Below are 21830 nucleotides of genomic sequence, written 5' to 3' on the forward strand. Positions count from 1 at the left end.
CTGCACCACAGAATTGCAACCAGGTAGTCAACCCACAGATAAATAAATTACTTGTAAAACAGAGAGCAGTTTTACCATATGAGAAACAAAAGCACCAAAGGGTAAATAACATTAACTTCAGTACAAAGTACTAAATTCAAATTAATTCTATTTTTGTTTCTTCACTATTAGTGACATTGTTACCCAGGAGATGGAATTTAAACAGCAAGACTTCTGCAAATTTGATTGGGAGCAATGAATGAGTGAAACTGAAACAAACTGTTACTATATACATAACTTCTAATTAAAAAAAAAACATACAAACCATACAAAGCAGTCTAACAGTAGATAATACATATTAACTTTTAATATGAAAATACAAAAAAAAAAGTAAAAAAAAAAAAAATTAAATAAGATGTACATAACCATTTAGTGAAAATATAGATTTATCATTCTATTCTAAAAAATATAGATTTTTTAATTTCAATCAGAAAATATAGCATGATTTCAATGTTATCACAGAGACTACAATTTTTTTTGGCATTTGACCCTAATTATCTAATCTTCAACATGATGAGATTATGTTTAAAATTTACAGTGAAAATTTGACTGTGGTTTAATAAATTATGATTACTGTATAAAACAGTGCAGAGAAGATTTAGCTGAAAGAATAACAAAAGTTTAATTAGCCAAAATGCAACTTCTGCAATGAAATTACATTGGGCAACATACAGTCATATTGGCTGGATCTCCTTGGATGGAAATTAATTTGTTGTGGTCCATTATTCAGGCAACAAAAGAGCATGCACTGGAACTTCTACACTGCCCCACAGTAATTCACTTGTTGAAATATTATCTTGTAGAAGTATCTTCATTGTTTTCTCTCTCTCAGTCAAAAAGTGCATCTTACCCTGTATAATGACATCTTAAAAACTGCTAATGTCACATGGACTAAAATTGTTTCAGCTCCATGGCATACTGATAACTCTGCACATCCACGACCTGGGTACCACATAATCCAAATAGGAATTCTAGTTAAGTAAAAATATTAAATTGCTTTACAAGGAAATTTCAAGGATATTCGAAATACAATAAGATATTGATAAAGTAAAGATAATGATCTGTTATTCATTCATAACAAGATAATACAATAAAGACAACTTCTTTATCCCACGACTACAAGTAATCTTTCTGTTGTATATATATCTGTAATACTAAATGTAGATATTTGTCTATATTTACACTATTGCAGTGCAATTTGCAATTATAGTGTTGGTATAGTAGCAAAATGATGCAACGATGTAATCTTTCTATAGCATCCGCCACAAGAAAAAAAAAAAAATCCTCTTGGTCAGAGATTTTCTTTAAATAAATATTTTGTAATAATTTCAAGGTGACAGTTCATAAGCAGCATTATTTTTAATATAAAGTATATTGTATTGAAAAAATCCTGCTTATGCCTGCCATCTTGAATTTAAGAGGCTCTGGAACTTTTGGATAAAAGCTCCTATATGTTCTGGACTTCTAGAACCAGCATGATATTTCTCACTGCTTTTATTTTTTATGATCAATAATACAAGTTCTGTGAATGTCAATTATCATATTCATAATATCAGTCTTATGCAAGGTTTAAAGAATTTCACAAGATTTTCTATTTTTGGTAGCTTAGATTGTGGCCATATATATTTAAACATATATAGCATACACACTTGTGAGCCAAAACAATATAGTCATCTACCAAACAGTGTATTGTCAAGGTCAGGCCACACCTTGAGTACTATATACAGGTACAGAGGCCTCATTTTAGAAAGGATGTAAAGTTGCTGGAATGAGTACAGAGAAGGGTAACTAGATTGGTGAGCGGAACAAAGGTCTGCTCTTACCAATAAAGGTTAAAGTTCTGCAAATTGCAGCATCTGGAGACTAGGATGCATCCTACAGCACCCAGGGGTGATAACACCAACTGGTGCAGATGGGGTTGTCATAATGTTTTGGCTCAAGTTTATAAGAATATCATATTATATTAATATGATAGTGTAGCTAATAATGATAATAATAATAATTATATCAATTTGATATCAGATAATCCTAGTTTTTGCTTAATAATTATTTTTTTAGGTTATTAAATATTGACTAAATTCAGCATGCATTTAGTCAGTATTTAATTACTTAAATCAAAAAAATAATTAGGAAGGGCATACAAAAAGTTTAACAACTGATCTAAAAAACAAGATATTAAATCACTTATAATTTTATATTTCAATATAGCATCTTTGTATTTAAAAGCACTTGTTCCATTTTATTAGTAGGGCGTTAATACCTGTTAGTCACTAATAGTTGACTTGACTACAATTATCACCTAATAATTTGGAATAGATTCAAGAGATTTTTTTTACAGGTAATACTAGGCTGTTGTGTGGGTGATTTAGCTACCTATAATAGTTTAGAATTGTTCAGTGTGCCTTTAATGGCACACTGAACAATTCTAAACTATTATAGGTTTCTTTAAATTTATTTAAATTAATTCTATTCTTTAAGTTTATTTAAAGAAAAATTAGCATTAGTAGAGGCATATGATGCAAGAAAGCAAGCTTATACAGAATCAGCCTAAAAAAAAAAAAAACACCTTGAAAGCCTTTCCATTTCATCTATCCATTTGCCCCAAAAGTGTGTCCAGTTCTTCCTTGAATTTATTTAAGCTATCAACTTCCACAATGACAGAAGGAAGTTTGTTCCAGCAATCAATCACCAGCTGGCTAAAGGCAAATTTCTGCACATCTATCCTACAACTGTCTTTCCTTAATTTGAATTTATGCCTCCTCAGGTGCACAATCTGAGCAAGATGGAGAATCCCATCAGCATCGAGCCTGCTCAAACCATTCAAGGCCTTGTACACCTCAATCAGATCACCCCATAGCTGCCTAGTCTCCAGACACTGCAATTTACAAACTTAAGCCTTTCTTGAAGAGCTGCCCTTTTTTCCCCTCACCAATCTCATTGCTCTACTCTGCTCATTCCAGCAGCTCTACATCCTGTCTAAAATGAGGCCTCCCAACCTGTATGCAGTACTCAAGGTGTGACCTTGCCTTATACAAAGTGATAATCGCATCCTTATTCCTGCTAGCAAAATTCCTGTATAACACTGACAAGACCCTATGAGCTGCTCTGGCAGCACTGCTTAGAAAACTTCATATCATACTGCATTATTACCCCAGGTCTTTTTCATTCTCCACTACCTTGAGTGTAGTACCACACAGTTGGTACATTATTCTGGGGTTACTGCTACCCATATGCATTATTTTCATTTGGGTAGCAGTGTCATTCACCTCCTAAAATCTTGAGGTGAATGCCACAAAAAATCTTCCAAATATGCCAGTACATTGTCAGAGTCCCTGAGTTGTCCTTTCAGCCTGTCTGCACTGCTCATAGAACTTTGTATCAATTTGAATGAATCCAGCAAGGTAAATAAATATTAATCATCTTACCTTTTGGTTAATAACACTTGCCAAAAAAAAAAAATTTTCATACTGAATAGCAAAACAAATACCAGAGCAAAAGGTGCAGATTCTAAAATATTGATCTGCTAATTACAAAAATACCAAAGTTATCAAAGTTATTTCTCTGTCACATCTCCAATGATAGATACATTGAAATTTTAGTAACTCAATGAGCAACCAATTTGAAATATCATACATATGTTATCTTAAAAATAAGTCTTATCTATTTTAAAATATTTTGAGTCAAAAATATATCATTCTATTTCCTTAGAAATGTTTGCACTCAGAATTTTAAATGATGCCTTTTACGCTACATATGTAGTTAAAATTTATGGGTTAACTATGGTGTATTTACACCGATATTATATAGTTAATTATCAAAACCCATAATGATTATGCCTTGTGCATTTCATTTTGAAAATACATTACCACCACACCCTTTTGACATCTCTCATATTGTGGATATAAATTCGCAACTGTAATGGCTTGTTGTATTACCTAGGTACCTGCCCACCAACTGATGATGAAGAAGCCCAATAGCTTCGAAACAATCATTAATTTATCAAATTAATGATCGTTATCAAAGAGGACATAAGAAGATTTAACACAAGAAAAGTAGAACAAGCATTAAGGAAAAACAAAGGATTTAAATCAGCAGCCATGAGCAGTAATACAGAAAGACAAATGATACTGAAACTGAAGAATAGCAATGGTGTACTTATAAACAGCAGAGAAGGCATAATTCAAATAGCAGAAGACTACTATAGAGAATTATACAAGGAGCGAGGGAATGATGCCAGCAGTGGGGAAAATGGATTGCAAAGTAGCAACACATACGACATACCCGATATTCTTCCTGATGAGGTAGAACATGCATTGAAGAAAATGAAGAATCAGAAAGCCCTGGGTGAAGATGAAGTTACTGTAGAGTTGTTAAAATTGGGAGGAAGAGACGTAACACAAAAACTGGCAAGGCTCTTCACAAAGTGCATTAGAAAAGGTGTGACGCCTAAGCAGTGGAATAATGCAATCATAGTTTTGCTGCATAAGAAAGGAGATAAATCAGAAATTGGAAATTATAGACCAATTAGCTTGTTATCCCACATCTACAAGTTGTTCACAAGGGTCATTACTAACAGATTAGAAAAGATATTTGATGAGAATCAACCGAAAGAGTTCTTGATTAGACCAGGGTTCGAGCCCGTGACCACCAAATATGGAGGTTGCGGAAAGGTCAGGGAATGACTACTGAATATCCCCGGAGCAATATGACCTTAGTTGCTAATGCTCCTAAAAACCAAACAACAACAACTGAAAGAGCAAGCTGGCTTTAGGACAGGATTCTCAATTATGGATCACCTTCATGTAATATCACAGCTAATGGAGAAAGCAAATGAATATAAAACACCATTATGCCTGGCATTTGTGGATTATGAAAAGGCATTTGACTCCATACAGCAATGTTTCGGGCACTGGAAAGACAAGGCATAGATACCCCGTATATTATGATTTTGAAGAAAATATATGAGCGTGCTACCTCCTTTATCAGACTAGACAAAGACAGTAGGAAATTTAAAATTGAGAAAGAAGTTCGACGAGGAGATACAATATCTCCGAAGCTGTTTACTGCTGCCCTTGAGGAAGCTTTCAGAAGATTAGACTGGTTGCAGAAAGGAGTCAATGTGAACGGAGAATACCTAAACCATTTACAATTTGCAGATGACATTGTGGTCATAAGCCACGACCCCAAAGAATTAGAGGAAAATCTTAATCAGTTATGCACAGTTAGTAAGGATTTTGGACTAAAGATGAATATGGCTAAAACAAAAGTAATGATGAACAAGTATGCCACAGAAAGGGAAATAATGATTGAAGGAGCAGCAATTGAAAAGGTGGAGTCATATACTTATCTGGGACAAGTTATTAGCTGTAATAATCATAAATGGCTGGAAGTCAAGAGAAGAATAAATTTTGGATGGATATCATTCAGGAAATATAGTCACATAATGAAGAGCAATATCCCAGTTTGTCTGAAACGTAAAATAATGAACCAATGTATACTCCCCACCATGACTTATGGAAGTGAAACTTGGGCACTCACCAAAAGAATGGAAGAGAAGCTGAGAACTACACAGCGAAGAATAGAACGAATTATATTGGGAATCAGACTGTTAGATAAGAAGAGAAACACATGGATTAGGCAGCAAACTCAAGTAAAGGACATTCTTATCAAAACTAAAGAACTAAAATGGTCTTGGGCAGGACATATAGCTTGAAGACATGATGACAGATGGACTAAGAAAATAACAGAATGGTACCCAAGAGGAGCTAGAAGAAAACCTGGAAGACAAAGGCGGAGATGGACAGATGAAGTTCATGAGTTTTTGGGTAGTAAATGGATGGCCAGTGCTCTAAACAGAAGGAACTGGAACGTTGCTGGAGAGGCCTTCATCCTGCAGTGGATTGAAAATGGCTGATGATGATGATCAGATTAATTATCAAACCCATAAGGATTATGCCTTGTGCATTTCGTTTTGAAAATACATTACCACCACACCCTTTTGGCATCTCTCATATTGTGGATATAAATTCGCAACTGTGATGGCTTGTATTACCTAGGTACCTGCCCGCCAACTGATGATGAAGCTCAATAGCTTCGAAACGATCATCTGGGTGGTGGTGGTGGTATCCTCTGAAGAATAAATAACAGTAGTCTTCTCTACTAGAGAAGTGTTATTTATTTGAAGTAGTGCAATAGCAGCTATCTCGTGAAGGCAGCCACAATATGAGATACAATTAAAACGATGCCTTTTACACTACATACATAGACTAAGGCGCATTTAGGGCTAGAGCCTCAAGCTGCGAACAAATTTAGACTATGTATATAAAGTGCTTAGCATCATAATACACAGCCATTTCTGAATAAACAGAAAATTTTTAAGGTGGCATCGTTTTAGGTTATATCTCATATTGTGAATGCCTTCACAACGAGTTGCCATGATATTGCACTACTTCGAATAAGTAACGCTTCACCTAAGGAGAAGACTAGTGTTACTTATTCTCAGATAGGTACCACCACCCAGACAGCACTGTTTCAGGGCTATTTGGCCCTTCGTCAGTGAGTGGGTAGGTACCCAAGTGATGCAATGATGGCAAAAACAGTTATGAAGTATAACTCCACAATATGAGAGATGCCTGATGGTGTATGATGTATTTAGACTAAGGCGCATTTAGGGCTAGAGCCTCAAGCTGCGAACAAATTTAGACTATGTATATAAAGTGCTTAGCATCATAATACACAGCCATTTCTGAATAAACAGAAAATTTTTAAGGTGGCATCATTTTAGGTTATATCTCATATTGTGAATGCCTTCACAACGAGTTGCCATGATATTGCACTACTTCGAATAAGTAACGCTTCACCTAAGGAGAAGACTAGTGTTACTTATTCTCAGATAGGTACCACCACCCAGACAGCACTGTTTCAGGGCTATTTGGCCCTTCGTCAGTGAGTGGGTAGGTACCCAAGTGATGCAATGATGGCAAAAACAGTTATGAAGTATAACTCCACAATATGAGCGGTGGTGGTACCTATCTGAGAATAAGTAACACTAGTCTTCTCCTTAGGTGAAGCGTTACTTATTCGAAGTAGTGCAATATCATGGCAACTCGTTGTGAAGGCATTCACAATATGAGATATAACCTAAAACGATGCCACCTTAAAAATTTTCTGTTTATTCAGAAATGGCTGTGTATTATGATGCTAAGCACTTTATATACATAGACTACATACATAGTTAAAATTTATGGGTTAACTATGGTGTATTTACACCGATATTATATAGTTAATTAATTACAAATATATATGGTCTTAGTTCCAATCTCAATGATGTCCATTTCCACTTATAATCTGCCAAGCTCCACTTACTGTTTCTGACAGAATCCCAATTATTGGTTGATTCAACCATTGCTCATCTCAGTTGTCCTAATTATTCACAGTATGATTCCTTTCACTTAAAATGTGGTATCTGTGCATATGTCCACTCTGATATTCTCTGTTAGAGATTTAGTGATTTGGAATCTTCTCTTTTTTGATCTTCTCTGGTTTAAAATGTCTCTACCCCCATACTGTCAAATTCATCTGTTGCCTCTATTGTTCTCCCAACTCAGCTTGGAACTCTTTTACTTCCTTTCTTTGAAACTTGACCTTCTCCATTCTAATGTTCCTAACAGTGAGGTAATTTTCCTTGGTAATTATAATGTTACTAACTCCAGCTAGTTTCTGTTTTCTGGTCACATGGATCCAGCTAGTAGAGATGCTGAGGCTTTTGCTATTACTAATTACCTCACACAGATTGTTCATTTACCTACTAAAATACCAGATAATCTTAAACACAGCCAACATTTTTGATCTTTTTCTCACAAACAACCCTTCCAAGTACATAGTCCTCTAGTCACCACAGATCACAACTTGATGGTGTCTTCTCCAATGAAGGCTTTCTCTCATGGCCATTATCAGCCTTACATCGGTTTTCATCACAAGGATGCAAAATGGGATGATCTGCAAAATTTCCATTCTTCTTTTCATTGATTGGATTACTGTTTTAAATTTTCTGATGTCAATGTTTGCTCAGATCATATCAATGAAATTATTCTTGTAGGGATGAAATCTTTTATTCCACAGTCCACCTTAAAATCTCATTCTTTATCTAAACCTTGGTTTTCCAATAAATGTGCTATGGCTGTTCAAGATAAGAATGCTGCATATAACACTTGGCTTGCATCCAAATCAAGGTTCATTTTCTGCTTATACCAAAGCTCACAACACTAGCAAAGCAGTAATTAATCAGTCCAAACTAGATTTTGAACATGTTAACACTATAAAACTTGCTTCTTGTCCAAGTAGTAGTCGAACATTCTGATCTCTTTGCCATACCTATTGGCCACAACTTTTGCCCATCTCTACTCCTACCTCTGCTAAAATCTGTTGATTTTATTGCCACTTCAGCTAAAAGTAAAACAGACTTATTAGCATCACACTTTTTTTTCTAAATCTTGTATTGATGATCTTAGTAAACCCAACCTTCCACCATTCCCAGTGTACACACCACTCTCCATGCCTCCCATAGTCTTCCGTCAAAACAATGTCAGAAGTATTATGAGTAATACTGATTCCAAGAAAGCTCCAGATCCTGATGTTATTTCTCCATTTGTTCTCAAAACCTGTGCTCCAGTTTACTCCTGTTCTATGTTGCCTTTTTTACAATTTCTTATCCCACTAATGTTAGGAGGGTGACAAATCCCTCCTATCCAATTATTATCCCATTGCACTTACTTCTACTCTTTCTAAAGTTATGGAAATAATTCATTAACTACCAACTCCTAAACTATTTTGAAACCTTTCATCTGATCAATGATCACCCATGTGGATTCCGCTGTTGATCCACTGGTGGTATACTAGTTTACATTACCCATCTATTAGATAGTATGAATCAGAGCTGTAATACTCAATATGTTCTATGTTGATAATAATATTAGTAAATTAATAAGAGGAGTTTACCTCAATATAGTACGTGGAACACTTCCGTATGATACCCTCCAGAAATTAAAACGGAAAAAACGAAAAAATCGACAACTTACCGGTACATTAAAGTAAAATATAAATAATTAAAGTAAAATATAAATAATTAAATAATCAATTTAACACAATTCAAAATCAATTCAAAACAATTAAAATTCAAATTAACGCAATTAAAAGAATCTAACGAAAATATTCAAAACGATTTTTCTTCCTTAATTGTGTTAAATTGATTATTTAATTATTTATATTTTACTTTAATTATTTATATTTTACTTTAATGTACCGGTAAGTTGTCGATTTTTTCGTTTTTTCCGTTTTAATTTCTGGAGGGTATCATACGGAAGTGTTCCACGTACTATATTGAGGTAAACTCCTCTTATTAATTTACTAATATTACCCATCTATGGACAAATTCAATGGAAAAATTTAGTGAAACTCAAGCAGCTTCTCGACATTTCTTAAGGGATCAGGTTTGGCATAAAGGTCTTCTAAATAAGCTTCCATCTTATGGAATGCAGACTGTTTTTTGTAATTGGGTATCTAGTTTTGTCCCTGACCACTCACAGTGGTTGTTGGCAGGTGGCTCTCCAGCTCCCTCTTCTAACTTTTCACTAATGCTGGCGTTCCCCAAGGTTGTTTTTTCTCCCACTCTTTTCCTCTTGTATATTAATGACCTTCCATTGACTGGAAATCATATCCACAGTTTTGATGATGATAACACACATTGCATTCCGCTTTCTAGTTGGAGAAAGCTTGTCCTGCATAAACAGTATTAAATTCTCGAATATCCACTACCAATTTCTTAAATGCTGATTTCCAGGTGAGGCCAAGATAACTTAATTTCAATTCTTTTGAAACTCAGTCCTGTCTTATATCTCAAAAAAAAAAAAAAAAAAGGATTCTCCTGCTCCTATGCTATCTTCAATGACATTCAGATTTCAATACAAAAGCACATCTCCTTTAGGGATTACCCTGACTTATAATCTCTCATAATATCATAATCTCTTGGCAAATGTTACTTAATCTACATCTAAAAAACTAGGTTTTCTCTTTTGCTCTTGACATTACTCTTCTTCTATACAGTTACTCACTGTTTACAAATCACAAATCCGCCCTATAATGGAATATTGTTCACACATTTAGGGCGCCACCTAAAAACCTTAATCAGTCTTCTAGACTCAATTCAAAAGAGGGTAGTTAGGTTAATTAATGACCAATCTCTAACCAAGTCTCTCCACTCTGTCTCATAGTCATTCTTTTTCTGCTGCATGCCTTTTCTGTAGATACTTCCATGGGCACTGATCTGAATTGGCTTCTATTTTTCTCCCCCTCTCTTCTCTCTCCAAACAAGTCTGAACATGTGCTGCAACAATCAACATTCATTTATTGTCTTACTTCAAATTCACAGAACCAACTTTTATTCTTCATCATTTACCCCTTCAACTTCTGTTTTCTAAAACAACCTTCCTTTACATACATTTCCTGAAAATTACATCTACAAAAATTGAAGTCTAATATCAACAAGTATCTCCTTTCTTCTCCACCTTCAACCCATACACAGTACTAAGTACTACAGGTACTAATCCCTTTTGTGTCTGGGGTTTTCATAATACTAAATTAATTTAATTTTTAATATACTTATAATTTTAATTATAAAGTAACCTTTTCTGTTTTAAGTTTGAAACATCAAATATTTTATTCTCACTTAGAGGCACTATCTTTGAATACTTATATTCTGGCGCCTCCGTAGCCAGGTGAGAAGGAGCAGTAGTGCATAACACACACTGCTTGATTAGACTGGGGTTCGAGCCCATAACTACCAAATACGGAAGATGTGGAAAAGGTCAGGGAATGACCACCATATATCCCGGAGCAATATGGCCTTAGTTGCTAATGCTCCTAAAAACCAAACAACTTATATTCTTTTGCATGTTTTATATTTCATTTTTTCACAGTTCTGATTGCTTCACTGGTCAGGACTGTGGCTGTTTGGTTGTTGGTTGTTGCATATTATCAGGGTTACAACACTTAGAACCTTCTGGGTTGAGAGGTTATCAACACACTGCAACATCTTCATCCACTGGATTGCCTTGTAACCTCCCTTGAAAACATGGGACATTGGCAACAAATTTCTCTTCTATTGTTTTTCAGGTATTTCATTTATTCCCTGCATTAGGTAAACTTCATTTTATTCAATTTAGTCTATCCAAATTTTACTTGTTTGTGACAGCTTTTGCCACTCAAGGAGACACATCACCTCACTCAGCTTTCCAGAGTTTACACTTCTGGAATATTTTCTTCCAATAATTCTAGTTTTTCATTTTTAGAAACTAAACCTGTAATGAAACACCATTTTACCAATTTTTGATATTTTCCTATACGGGCAGCCTATTTAAAAAAAAAAATTCAGATACTTTTCCTGTCTGGTTGGTTTTGACAAGAATATTTATTGTATTTTACTCCTGACTTCTTAAAAAATGGGAAGAGAGTTATAGAACACATTTTTATTATTTTTTTGTATATCCAAATTATAGTTCAACTACAAAACTATTTGATACTTACTAAAATTCTAGGACAATGTTTGCGAGAATACCATTCCATTGCATATAAAACGATTAGTAGACCCCAACCCTGAAACAGTGAAAACCACAAGAACACATTCCATGCTGCTGAGGTTGTTCGCCTTGTAACGAAGACCAAGATCACTGAAATATTTAGTAAAAAATAAATTAGGATCACATTAATTAAAAATACATATAGACATTTACAGATACTCTTCAAATAAAAGTTAATAAAACAAAAATAAATGGAATTAAAAGTGAAGTGAAATAAATGAATCTGAGTAACCCTCTACTATGGATTAAAAGGCAGCTTAGCAACAAGATTATTTATGCAAACCATGCTATACTATTACAGTGGAAAGAAAAGTACATGTACTGTATTCTGAAATCAAATATATGCTGAAAATGAAATATGAGTTCAGATAAATTTATCAACAATGCTTGACAGTGGCAAACAGTACAGGTAACCCTCATATAACACGGCAGTTAGGTTCCTATAAAATGTCATGTTATGCAAAACTGTGTTATATGGCTAGGAAAAAAAGTACAAAAAGGGGGATTATGTTTCAAAAGATAACAAAAATACAAAATTCTAGATTTCGGGTATCTTCTACTCTCTTTAAAAAAATCTGTAATCTGGGTTTGTTTGCTTTTTCTTGATAAATCTGTGAATTTCATCGTATGGAACCAAGAATTTTTTGAAGCCCCCTTTTGAACTTTGAGCTCCTTTCATTCAAGAATCTGCATTAAAAAATAAGATTCTAATTGCTCAGCTAACTTTATGCCTTCCCGTATGCTTTTTATTGTAAATTTTGGAAGTTTAGAATTTTCATCTGCACTAGCATCCTCTGAATTGATTTGGTTTTACCTCCAATGCCATTTCCACCAAATCCGCTTTGCCAGCCTCTTTTTCTACCAGTAATTCTTGAACGTCTTCAGTAATCATATCGTTTTTTTTTTAAATTTTTTTAGGAGCATAGGCGACTAAGGCCATGATGTTACCCTGTGTATATTGTCTATAAATTGCATGTGTCCTGAGGTCGATTTTCTGTTTTGCTGTACGAAAACCTGAGATTCCGGGAGAAAAAACAATGCTACCCTCACCTGAGCCCGACTAACTCAGCCATATTGTGAAAATTAAATAAATATTAAATAAATTATAATAAATATTCCTCCCAACATCGACAGAATTCAAACTCAGGTCTTTTCCACCCGGTATGGGAAGGAGGACAATCCTATCAATTGTGCTACCCACAAGGGCTTCAGTAGTCATATCATCAAAACGTTCTCCTCCTACCGATGTAGCAAGTTCTACTATCGCACCAATTCCTGCCAGTTCGACCATATTTCCTGAATGAACTGACTCTGGCCATACATTTTTCCACACACATTTAACATTGATGGTTTTACTTCTTTCAGCAAAAAAGCTAGGGTTCTGATACAGTCCACAATTGAAAAATGTTTCCATACCTCCATTATTTCAATAGATTCGGAATCAATTTTTTTCCAAAATCCATTGTAACGATTTTCTTATGGAATGATTTTTAAAGGTGGATATAATGCCTTGATCGAATGGCTGAATGAAAGAAGTTGTATTAACCTAGTACAACTGTGGTGGTAGCAACAAAACTTCAAAACCTGGCGCTCTTGGATAGCCTGGTGTGCTATCCAATAGTAATAAAACTTTGAAATCTAGATTTTTCCATAAGTTCAACAGCACAGAATGTAACACAGAGATTTTCCAACAAAATAAAATACAGGGATTTCTCAATATTTTTTTTTTTTTGACTAGCGAGTAAACAGTAGGGATTCAAAAAAGGGCGGAAATGTTGAAAAATTACATCCAACATAATAGCTGTGTTTTCCCGCACAAGTTTATGTGAGATTTACCGAAATTCTCTAACCATGTTAGAGCGAAACCATGTTATATAAGTACCGTGTTGTGCGAGGATTGCCGCAATTTACCAATCGTGTTAGAGCAAAACCTGGCGCTCCGTAGCCAGGTAGGAAGGAGCAGCAGTGTGTGTAGCACACGCTTCTTGATTAGACCGGGGTTCAAGCCCATCATCACCAAATAAGGAGGATGCAGAAAGGTCAGGGAATGACCACCTCATATTCCTGGAGCAATATGGCCTTAGTTGCTAATGCTCCTAAAAAAAAACCAAATAACAAATAGAGCAAAACCGTGTTGTAGAAGTACCATGTTATGGGTGTTGCCTTCATAAACATTGGCTTCCATGGACAGATAATGAATGGAACTTATTTTAACAAACTTCTGTAAATTCTTTAGTGCTTAAGTCTGTCAGTTATATTCTCTCAGTTATGACAAGCTAGTTTTTCTGCCTGGGGTCGAAAATTCTGATATTCAGGTGACATTTAAGTCATGTAGATAAGTCTACTGAATTTCGGTGGACTCTAGTCATTCTGTAACAACTAATTCCTCTGCTTGCATCTTCACACTGGTGGAACTGTTAATAACCGTGGGTATAATCCCCATGTGCAATTCCTGAAATATGGTACCTAATATACTGGAGGTAACCACACAGGTTTGAACCAATAAATATAAGTGATTTGCAATTAGCCCTTTAAATAAGAAAAGATCTATGATACTAAATGATGAGATACTGTTGCATATTGATAGTAACACTAGAAACGTTTGCAAATCAGAAGATAAAATTATGAGTATGTCTCATATGAAAAATAATTTTGACCAAAATTTCTCTGCATTTTGCACAACATTACCTTACACAATGTCTCCTAAACATCTCCTGATAATCTTGTATTTTAACAAACTGAATTGACCTTGGATGATGTAATCTCAACCTGATAGATTTCATAGTTCAAGATCCATAATTCAGTCTGTGTTTTGTATCAGGTTCCTGTGATATCCTTTGAATAGAATTCTTTGAATGAAAGTCATTACACTGGTTGTTTGTTTTCCTCAGAAATTGGGCTCTCTGCCATTATTAATATTTTATTATTATTAATTATTAATATTATTAGCTACGTGGTGCAAGGAAGCTCTTCCTCCAACCTATTCTATTCAACTTTTGTTACTCTTCCTATAAAAACAAAATAAAGTTCCTACTGTTTTCTGTGTTTGCCACACTGACATAAGTGCAATGTTTGCTGTTATGTGGGTACTTGTGCAAATAATGGAATTGGCACATCAAGCAGGTACTATAACATTTTAAAAATAACTAAAAGGTAATATATACTGACTTATTGTTGATCAATGAAGTTAATTCTCAGATTTATTTATTTTAATTTCAAATTCTTATTATATCAAATTGAGATGAGGAGCCTTTCCACATGAAAATTTGGAATTTAAGAAAACAGGTTATAATGGCTAAGTGCAGTAACTCAGTAAGATGAAAACCCAGTTATTTAGAATCCCTGAAACTGCTAGGTAATATTACTTGTCCTATTCTGAGATGAAGCAATCCAAGACTGGATGAACCTACTGGGGTCCCATATTATGCTTTAAATTTAAAAATAAACCAACATTTATAGGTATATTTACATAATTTACTAAATAATTTACTAAATAGGAATAAAATAAAAAAAAAGTAATGTAAAGAGAACAATACTTACATCCAAAAGTAATGAAGAGTCCAAATAGTATGGGGTAAAGAAATCCAAAGGTGAAAGCCAAAATATATTCATGAACTATAGCAGACACAATGAACACTACCAACATGGCACCAAGTCTGTTTTTTCCTAATAACTAGGAATATCAAAATATGTATTAGTAATCAAATAAAACAACTGTTATAAAAGAGATTTTACAATTTTCTTGTATCACTTTATTCCCATTTGTTTATAGTAAACTTTGTCTGGGTGCAGGCGAAGTGTTTATGGCTCCAGCTAATAAAGAAGTTTTTCTTAAATTTTTGTCATTTTATTGACTTAAATTGGAATATTAATTTATTTTCTAGAAGTAGCTTTATATTCCTAGTTAAGATACTTGGTTTATTTTGAACTTAAGAGATTTTGTAGGTTATTACTTAGTATCGGCAAGGGTATCCACATGTTGGACAAGATTTTGCAGCTCCGGTGAATGCTAAATTTTTAATTATATTTAGACGTTTTATTGACTTAATTGTTACCGTATATTAAATTATTTTCTATAAGTAGCTTATAGTCCTAGTCAAGCTCCTTGATTTATTTTGAATTTAGATAGCGATTTTGAGTGTCAGTAGATTTTGGTGTTTGTAACTTGCTGCCATTGTTATACGATACAACGTATATCCCGAACTAGATAGCATAAGGTTTAACATAAAATTAGATAGTGAAACACGTAGCACTGTATTAGAAATCTGTTAGCTTAGTATAGTATTATAAATTAATCAGTAAAATTTATTACTGTTATTAAATTTCATTGTCAATTAAATTGTACTTAAACGGAATCATGACCCAGATTAGAGCAGCAAAGCAACGCTCACAGATTAGCCAGAGTTCTGTGACTCAGGGGAGAACCGAAGGGGGCAATTCTCCAATGCATCACAGGCTAAAAAAATGCATGAAATGTGAAATGTTTGTGGACCTGTCTAGAACAGGGCATGATCTAGCCAAGGAGGATGTCTCTGTGTGTGCTAGGTGCAGAGACTGTGAGGAAATTAGGCGCCAACTCAGCGTTCTGATGGGTGTCTATGAGAGTTTGAGGTGTAGGGTAGATACCCTCGAGGAAATTAATAAGGTGGGGCCCACTAGCTCTCAGCTACCTAACTCAACACCAGAGCATTTTTTTTTTTTGGTTGATGCTGCATAAGCTTGCTTTCTTGCATCATATGCCTCTACTAATGCTAATGCTAAGATGGAAAAGGGATCAAATTAAAAAAGATGAATTCTCCATCATAAATCCAGAGAATCGGCAGCTATGGTAGAAACAATTAATTAATTTAAGAGGAACCATGTGCATTTTTTTTTTTTTTTTTTTTACTTCGGTGTTATATGAAAACAACCTTCACTCAGCATTTTCTCAGTTTTCCCGAGTTTGAATTGGCATGGGTGATTAAGCCTTACTGAATTCCCAAAATGGGTTGCATTCTTGAAAAGATTGGGAACTGCTGACACAGATGGAAGAGAGCCAGAGAAAAATTAAAGCATAGTTCTGTTTACAGAAAATATGCTGTTAATGTCTTCAGCAAATTCATGAAGTAATGAAAACCAAACTAAATAACCTGAAAACTGAATAACCTGCACAAAGGTAAGCCACAAACTGAATAGCCTGCACATGGATAACTGCAAACTGAATAATCTGCACACAAATAATTAATATTTTAAGTTTTTTTGAAAAGAGAAGTTATAATCATAAAAATATTTTACAAGGTTTAATATTAGTTTGAGTTTTCCATGGACTTCTCTAGATACCTGAGCTTGGAAGTAGCCTCAATCTAGAGCTGAACAGCATTAATCTTGCTTGGAAATCATGTTTTCTAATTGACAGTAGAGGCCCACAGCTGCTAAGAAAACTTATTGGAAATCCAACTTTTCTATCTATTCCAAACTCTTGAATTACTTTAGCATTAGCATTTGATGCAAGAAAACATGCTTATACAGTATCAGCCAAGAAAAAAAGAAAAAAAAAAAAAAAACTCTTCCCATTTCATCTAACCGTTCACTTCAAAACTTTGTCCAGTTCTTCTTTGAATTTATTTTAGCCATCAACTTCCACAATGACAGATGGAAATTTGTTCCAACAATCAACCACCTGCTAGCTAAAGGCAAATTTCTGCACATCTGGTCTGTGACTGTCTTTCCTCAATTTGAATCTGTGCCCTCGCAGGTGCATAATCTGAGCAAGAGGAAGAATCTCATTAGCATTGAGCTTGCTCAAACCATTCAAGGCCTTATACACCTCAATCACCGGCGGAATTACTTAACAAGTACAGGTCACCGATGAAAAAAAGCCGTGAATTAGGGTTGAATTTGAAAGTGTCTGCAATTCTGCCCAGACACGATAGGAGGAAGTATATGATGAGAGCCCTGTTGATCAATTCGGCCCTGGAAAGATTGTGCAGGGCTCAAGGGGTAGAATTTTTTTCAGCCTGGTCTGTACTTGTTAACAGGAGAGACTGCTTCTACAGGGATGGGATACACTTAAATAGAAAGGGTGCAAGAATGTTTGCTGATGCTATCGAGGCAGTGTTAGGAGGGTCGGAAAACTGCTAGATTGGGGAGATACAAGGAATAATAGATTAACAGTAGCCACTGGCAGAGGAGAAAGTGATTCTTGCACTGCTTCTATTGGAATGAGCAGCAGCCTGGAAAATAAGATGCAGCATATTTCAGAGACTGCTGGGAATCATTGGGGTACAAGTAAATGCATGGGCTGTGTTAGGGTGGCTAAGAGGAAGAGCAGGTGCATGTATACTTAAGTGTACACCAATGCTAGGAGTCTAGTAAATAAATTTGATGAATTTGAGGTATTGCTCAAAACATCAAAGGCAGATATTGTTGGGATATCAGAGACGTGGTGTCACACAGATATAAGGAATGCAGAACTGGAATTTGGGAGTACAATGTCTACAGAAAGGATAGACAGGATAGGAAGGGAGGAGGGGTTATGCTATTAGTTAAGAAACACATAAAATCCAAGGAAGTGAAGCCAGTCGACATTGCTGGACAGTGCAGTGTCGAGTCAGTTTGGTGTGACATAAGCATTGGGAGATCAAAATTGAGAGTAGGAGTGTGCTATAAGCCTAATGACTCTGATGAGTATAATAAGAAACTGTACAGAGAAATAGAGTGGGCCAATAAATCAGAGAGTCTTAGTATGGGGGATTTTAATTTCCCAGATATTGACTGGAATTTGGGGGCTGGTCACTCACACACTAGCAAGGCTTTTGTGGATTTATTGGATGATTGTTTTCTACATCAGCATGTTCAGGAGGCAACTAGAGGGAGTAATACTCTTGATTTGATTATCAGTAGTGATTCTTCATGCATTAAGAATGTGCAGATAAATGAACCACTAAGTGGCAGTGATCAGTGTTCTGAAGTGGGATTTACTCAAAGAGGTAACTACCATTAGGGGTAAAGGGAAGGGGTATTGCTTTCATAAAGGCGACTACGGTGGACTGAGACAGTATTTAAATTCTATACAGTGGGATCAACTGATGATGTTACCAACAGCAAATTCAAAATGGGACACATTCAAAGAACTTATCTTGGAAGCTACTAGGCTTTACATACCAACTAAGAAATATTGTTCAAGGTTTAGGCCTAAATGGATGTCAGATGAACTAATGAGGCATATGGCAGAGAAGAAAAATGCATGGGATACATACAAATTAACACGTGACACAGAAGCCTATGATAGATACAAGTTGATCTGTAACCAAGTTACAAAGGAGGTTAGGCAGGCGAAGGCAGATTACGAGAAATCCTTGGCAAAGGATGCGAAGAAAAACGGCAAAGAGTTCTTTACTTATGTAAACTCTAGAAGGAAGGGGATGAATCAGATTGGTCCATTTGATATCGATGGGTCAACTGTTGATGATCCTGCTCAGGTAGCTAACAAACTAAATGAATATTTTGCATCGACATTCACACATGAGGAGTTATTCAGCGAGGGGAATGACAGAGGTGTATTAAACTCTGGTAGTAAGCTAGATAATCTTGTAATAACTGAGAGTAAAGAGGAGGAGAAATTGTTGAAGATAAACACAAGAAAGGCACCTGGGGTGGATGGAATCTATCCAGTTATATTAAAGGAGGCAGCAATGGAAGTAAGCAAACCCTTAGCCATAATTATGAGAGCTTCCTTGGACTCAGGGGAGGTACCCATGGACTGGAGATGTGCAAATGTGACCCCAATTCACAAAGGAGGATCAAAGGCTGACACAAGTAATTATAGACCTGTGAGTTTAACTTCTCTTCCCTTCCCAGAAAATTAATGGAGGCACTGGTTAAAGAAGCACTGCAGGATCATCTAGACAAGACATCAGTTATAGCTCAGACACAGCATGGTTTTGTTAAGGGGAAGTCTTGCCTGACCAATTTGATTGGATACTATGATGCAGTCACAAAAGAACTGGATGCAGGGAATAACTTTGATATTATATACTTGGATCTTAGAAAGGCTTTTGATACTGTTGCACATGGAAGACTGCTGCACAAATTGGAGCAGTGTGGCATTGGAGGCAAATTGCTGCTGTGGATAAAGGGGTGGTTGAGGGGGGAGAAGACAGAGAGTGGTAATCAATGGACACTGCTCATCGTGGACTAATGTTATTAGTGGAGTCCCTCAGGGTTCAGTATTGGGTCCTATATTGTTTTCTGTATTTATAAATGATATTGATGATGGTATATCAAGCTTAATGTCCAAGTTTGCAGACGATACGAAGGTTGGCGGCCTCCGTAGCCGAGTGGGCAGGAGCGGGAGTGCAGTAGCACACGCTCTTTGAGTAGACCGGGGTTCAAGCCCCTGACTGCTGAATACGGTCGATCTGCCAACCCGCACTGGACCAGCGTGGCAGATTATGGTCCATTTCCCTCAGCATGAATTGTTGAGGAAGCTTCCATCCTGCAGTGGGTTGATAATGGCTGCACTTTACTTTTTTACGAAGGTTGGCAGGGTTGTCAAGGAAAGCCCTGCCAACTTAGATCTTAGGTTGGCAGGGTTGTCAAGGACACTACTGACACTATGCTGCTGCAACAGGATCTGGAAAGGTTGAGCAGATGGGCTGAGAGAGTGGTTTTGTTAAGGGGAAGTCTTGCCTGACCAATTTGATTGGATACTATGATGCAGTCACAAAAGAACTGGATGTAGGGAATAACTTTGATATTATATACTTGGATCTTAGAAAGGCTTTTGATACTGTTGCACATGGAAGACTGCTGCACGAATTGGAGCAGTGTGGCATTGGAGGCAAATTGCTGCTATGGATAAAGGGGTGGTTGAGGGGGAGAAGACAGAGAGTGGTAATCAATGGACACTGCTCATCGTGGACTAATGTTATTAGTGGAGTCCCTCAGGGTTCAGTATTGGGTCCTTTATTGTTTTCTGTATTTATAAATGATATTGATGATGGTATATCAAGCTTAATGTCCAAGTTTGCAGACGATACGAAGGTTGACAGGGTTGTCATGGACACCACTGACACTATGCTGCTGCAACAGGATCTGGAAAGGTTGAGCAGATGGGCTGAGAGGTGGCAAATGAAGTTTAACATTACATTTGTCAAAGTATTACATATGGGAAACAGCAACCCCAGAGCAACGTATCCTCTGTGGTACTACACTGACAGTGGTAGAGAATGAAAGGGACCTGAGGGTGGTTGTGCAGGCAGATATGAAGTTCTCTGAGCAGTGCAGACGGGCTGCAAGAGTAGCTCATGGTGTATTGTCAATGATATATAGGAATTTTTCTAGCAGGGATAAGGAGGTGATTATTCCCTTGTATAAGGCAATGGTCAGGCCACACCTAGAGTACTGTATACAGGCCTGGAGACCTCATTTCAAGAAGGATGTAGAGATGCTGGAACGAGTACAGAGAAGGGTAACAAGATTACTGAATGGAACAAAGGGGTGCTCTTACGAAGAAAGGCTTAAGTTTTGCGAATTACAGTGTCTGGAGACTAGGCAGCAGCGAGGTGATCTGATAGAGGTGTACAAAGCCTTGAATGGTTTGAGCATGCTCAATGCTGATGGGATTCTTCCTCTTGCTCAGAATAATCACCTGAGAGGGCATAAATTCAAATTGAGGAAAGACAGATGTAGGATAGATGTGCGGAAATTTGCCTTTAGCCAGCGGGTGGTTGGTAGGTGGAACAGACTTCTATCCCTTGTGTGGAAGTTGATAGCCTAAATAAGTTTAAGGCTCGGCTGGACAGGTATTTCGAACGAACAGAGGGGTGAAGTGGAAGTGGTTATTTTTTATTTATTTATTTTACTTTAATTTTTTTGGCTGATGCTGCATAAGCTTGCTTTCTTGCATCAAATGCCTCTACTAATGCTAATGCTAATCAGATTGCCTCGCAGGTGCCTAATCTCAAGAAGCTGCAATTTGCAGATCTTAAGCTTTTCTTAGTAAGGGCAACTCTTTGTTTCTCTCACCAATTCTTGTTGTCCTTCTCTGTACTCATTCCAGTAGTTTCATATCTTTCCTAAAATGAGGCTTCCATACCTCTATGCAGTACTCAAGGTGTGGCCTGATTTTGTTTGATTGGTTAATAATAAGCCCTATTTTAAATTTAGCTGAACTGT

At 36.1% G+C, this 21830-nt stretch overlaps 1 protein-coding gene across 1 annotated transcript in view; it reads right to left on the bottom strand.

The window, feature by feature from the left end:
* Window positions 1–706: 706 nt before the first annotated feature.
* LOC150087626 (sterol O-acyltransferase 1-like) overlaps window positions 707–21830 on the bottom strand; it is a 115023-nt gene continuing 93899 nt past the window's right edge. Inside the window, exons 12-14 of the mRNA XM_090369833.1 lie at window positions 15213–15345; window positions 11620–11762; window positions 707–1010 (exon numbers count right to left, since the gene is read on the bottom strand). Coding sequence (XP_090225959.1) covers window positions 942–1010; window positions 11620–11762; window positions 15213–15345 — 345 coding nt within the window. The 3' untranslated portion in view covers window positions 707–941. The remainder of the gene's footprint in view (window positions 1011–11619; window positions 11763–15212; window positions 15346–21830) is intronic.

The sequence above is a fragment of the Mastigoproctus giganteus genome, chromosome 3, assembly GCF_048544385.1.
Source record: "Mastigoproctus giganteus isolate SK-2022 chromosome 3, ASM4854438v1, whole genome shotgun sequence".
Lineage (NCBI taxonomy): Eukaryota > Metazoa > Arthropoda > Arachnida > Uropygi > Thelyphonidae > Mastigoproctus > Mastigoproctus giganteus.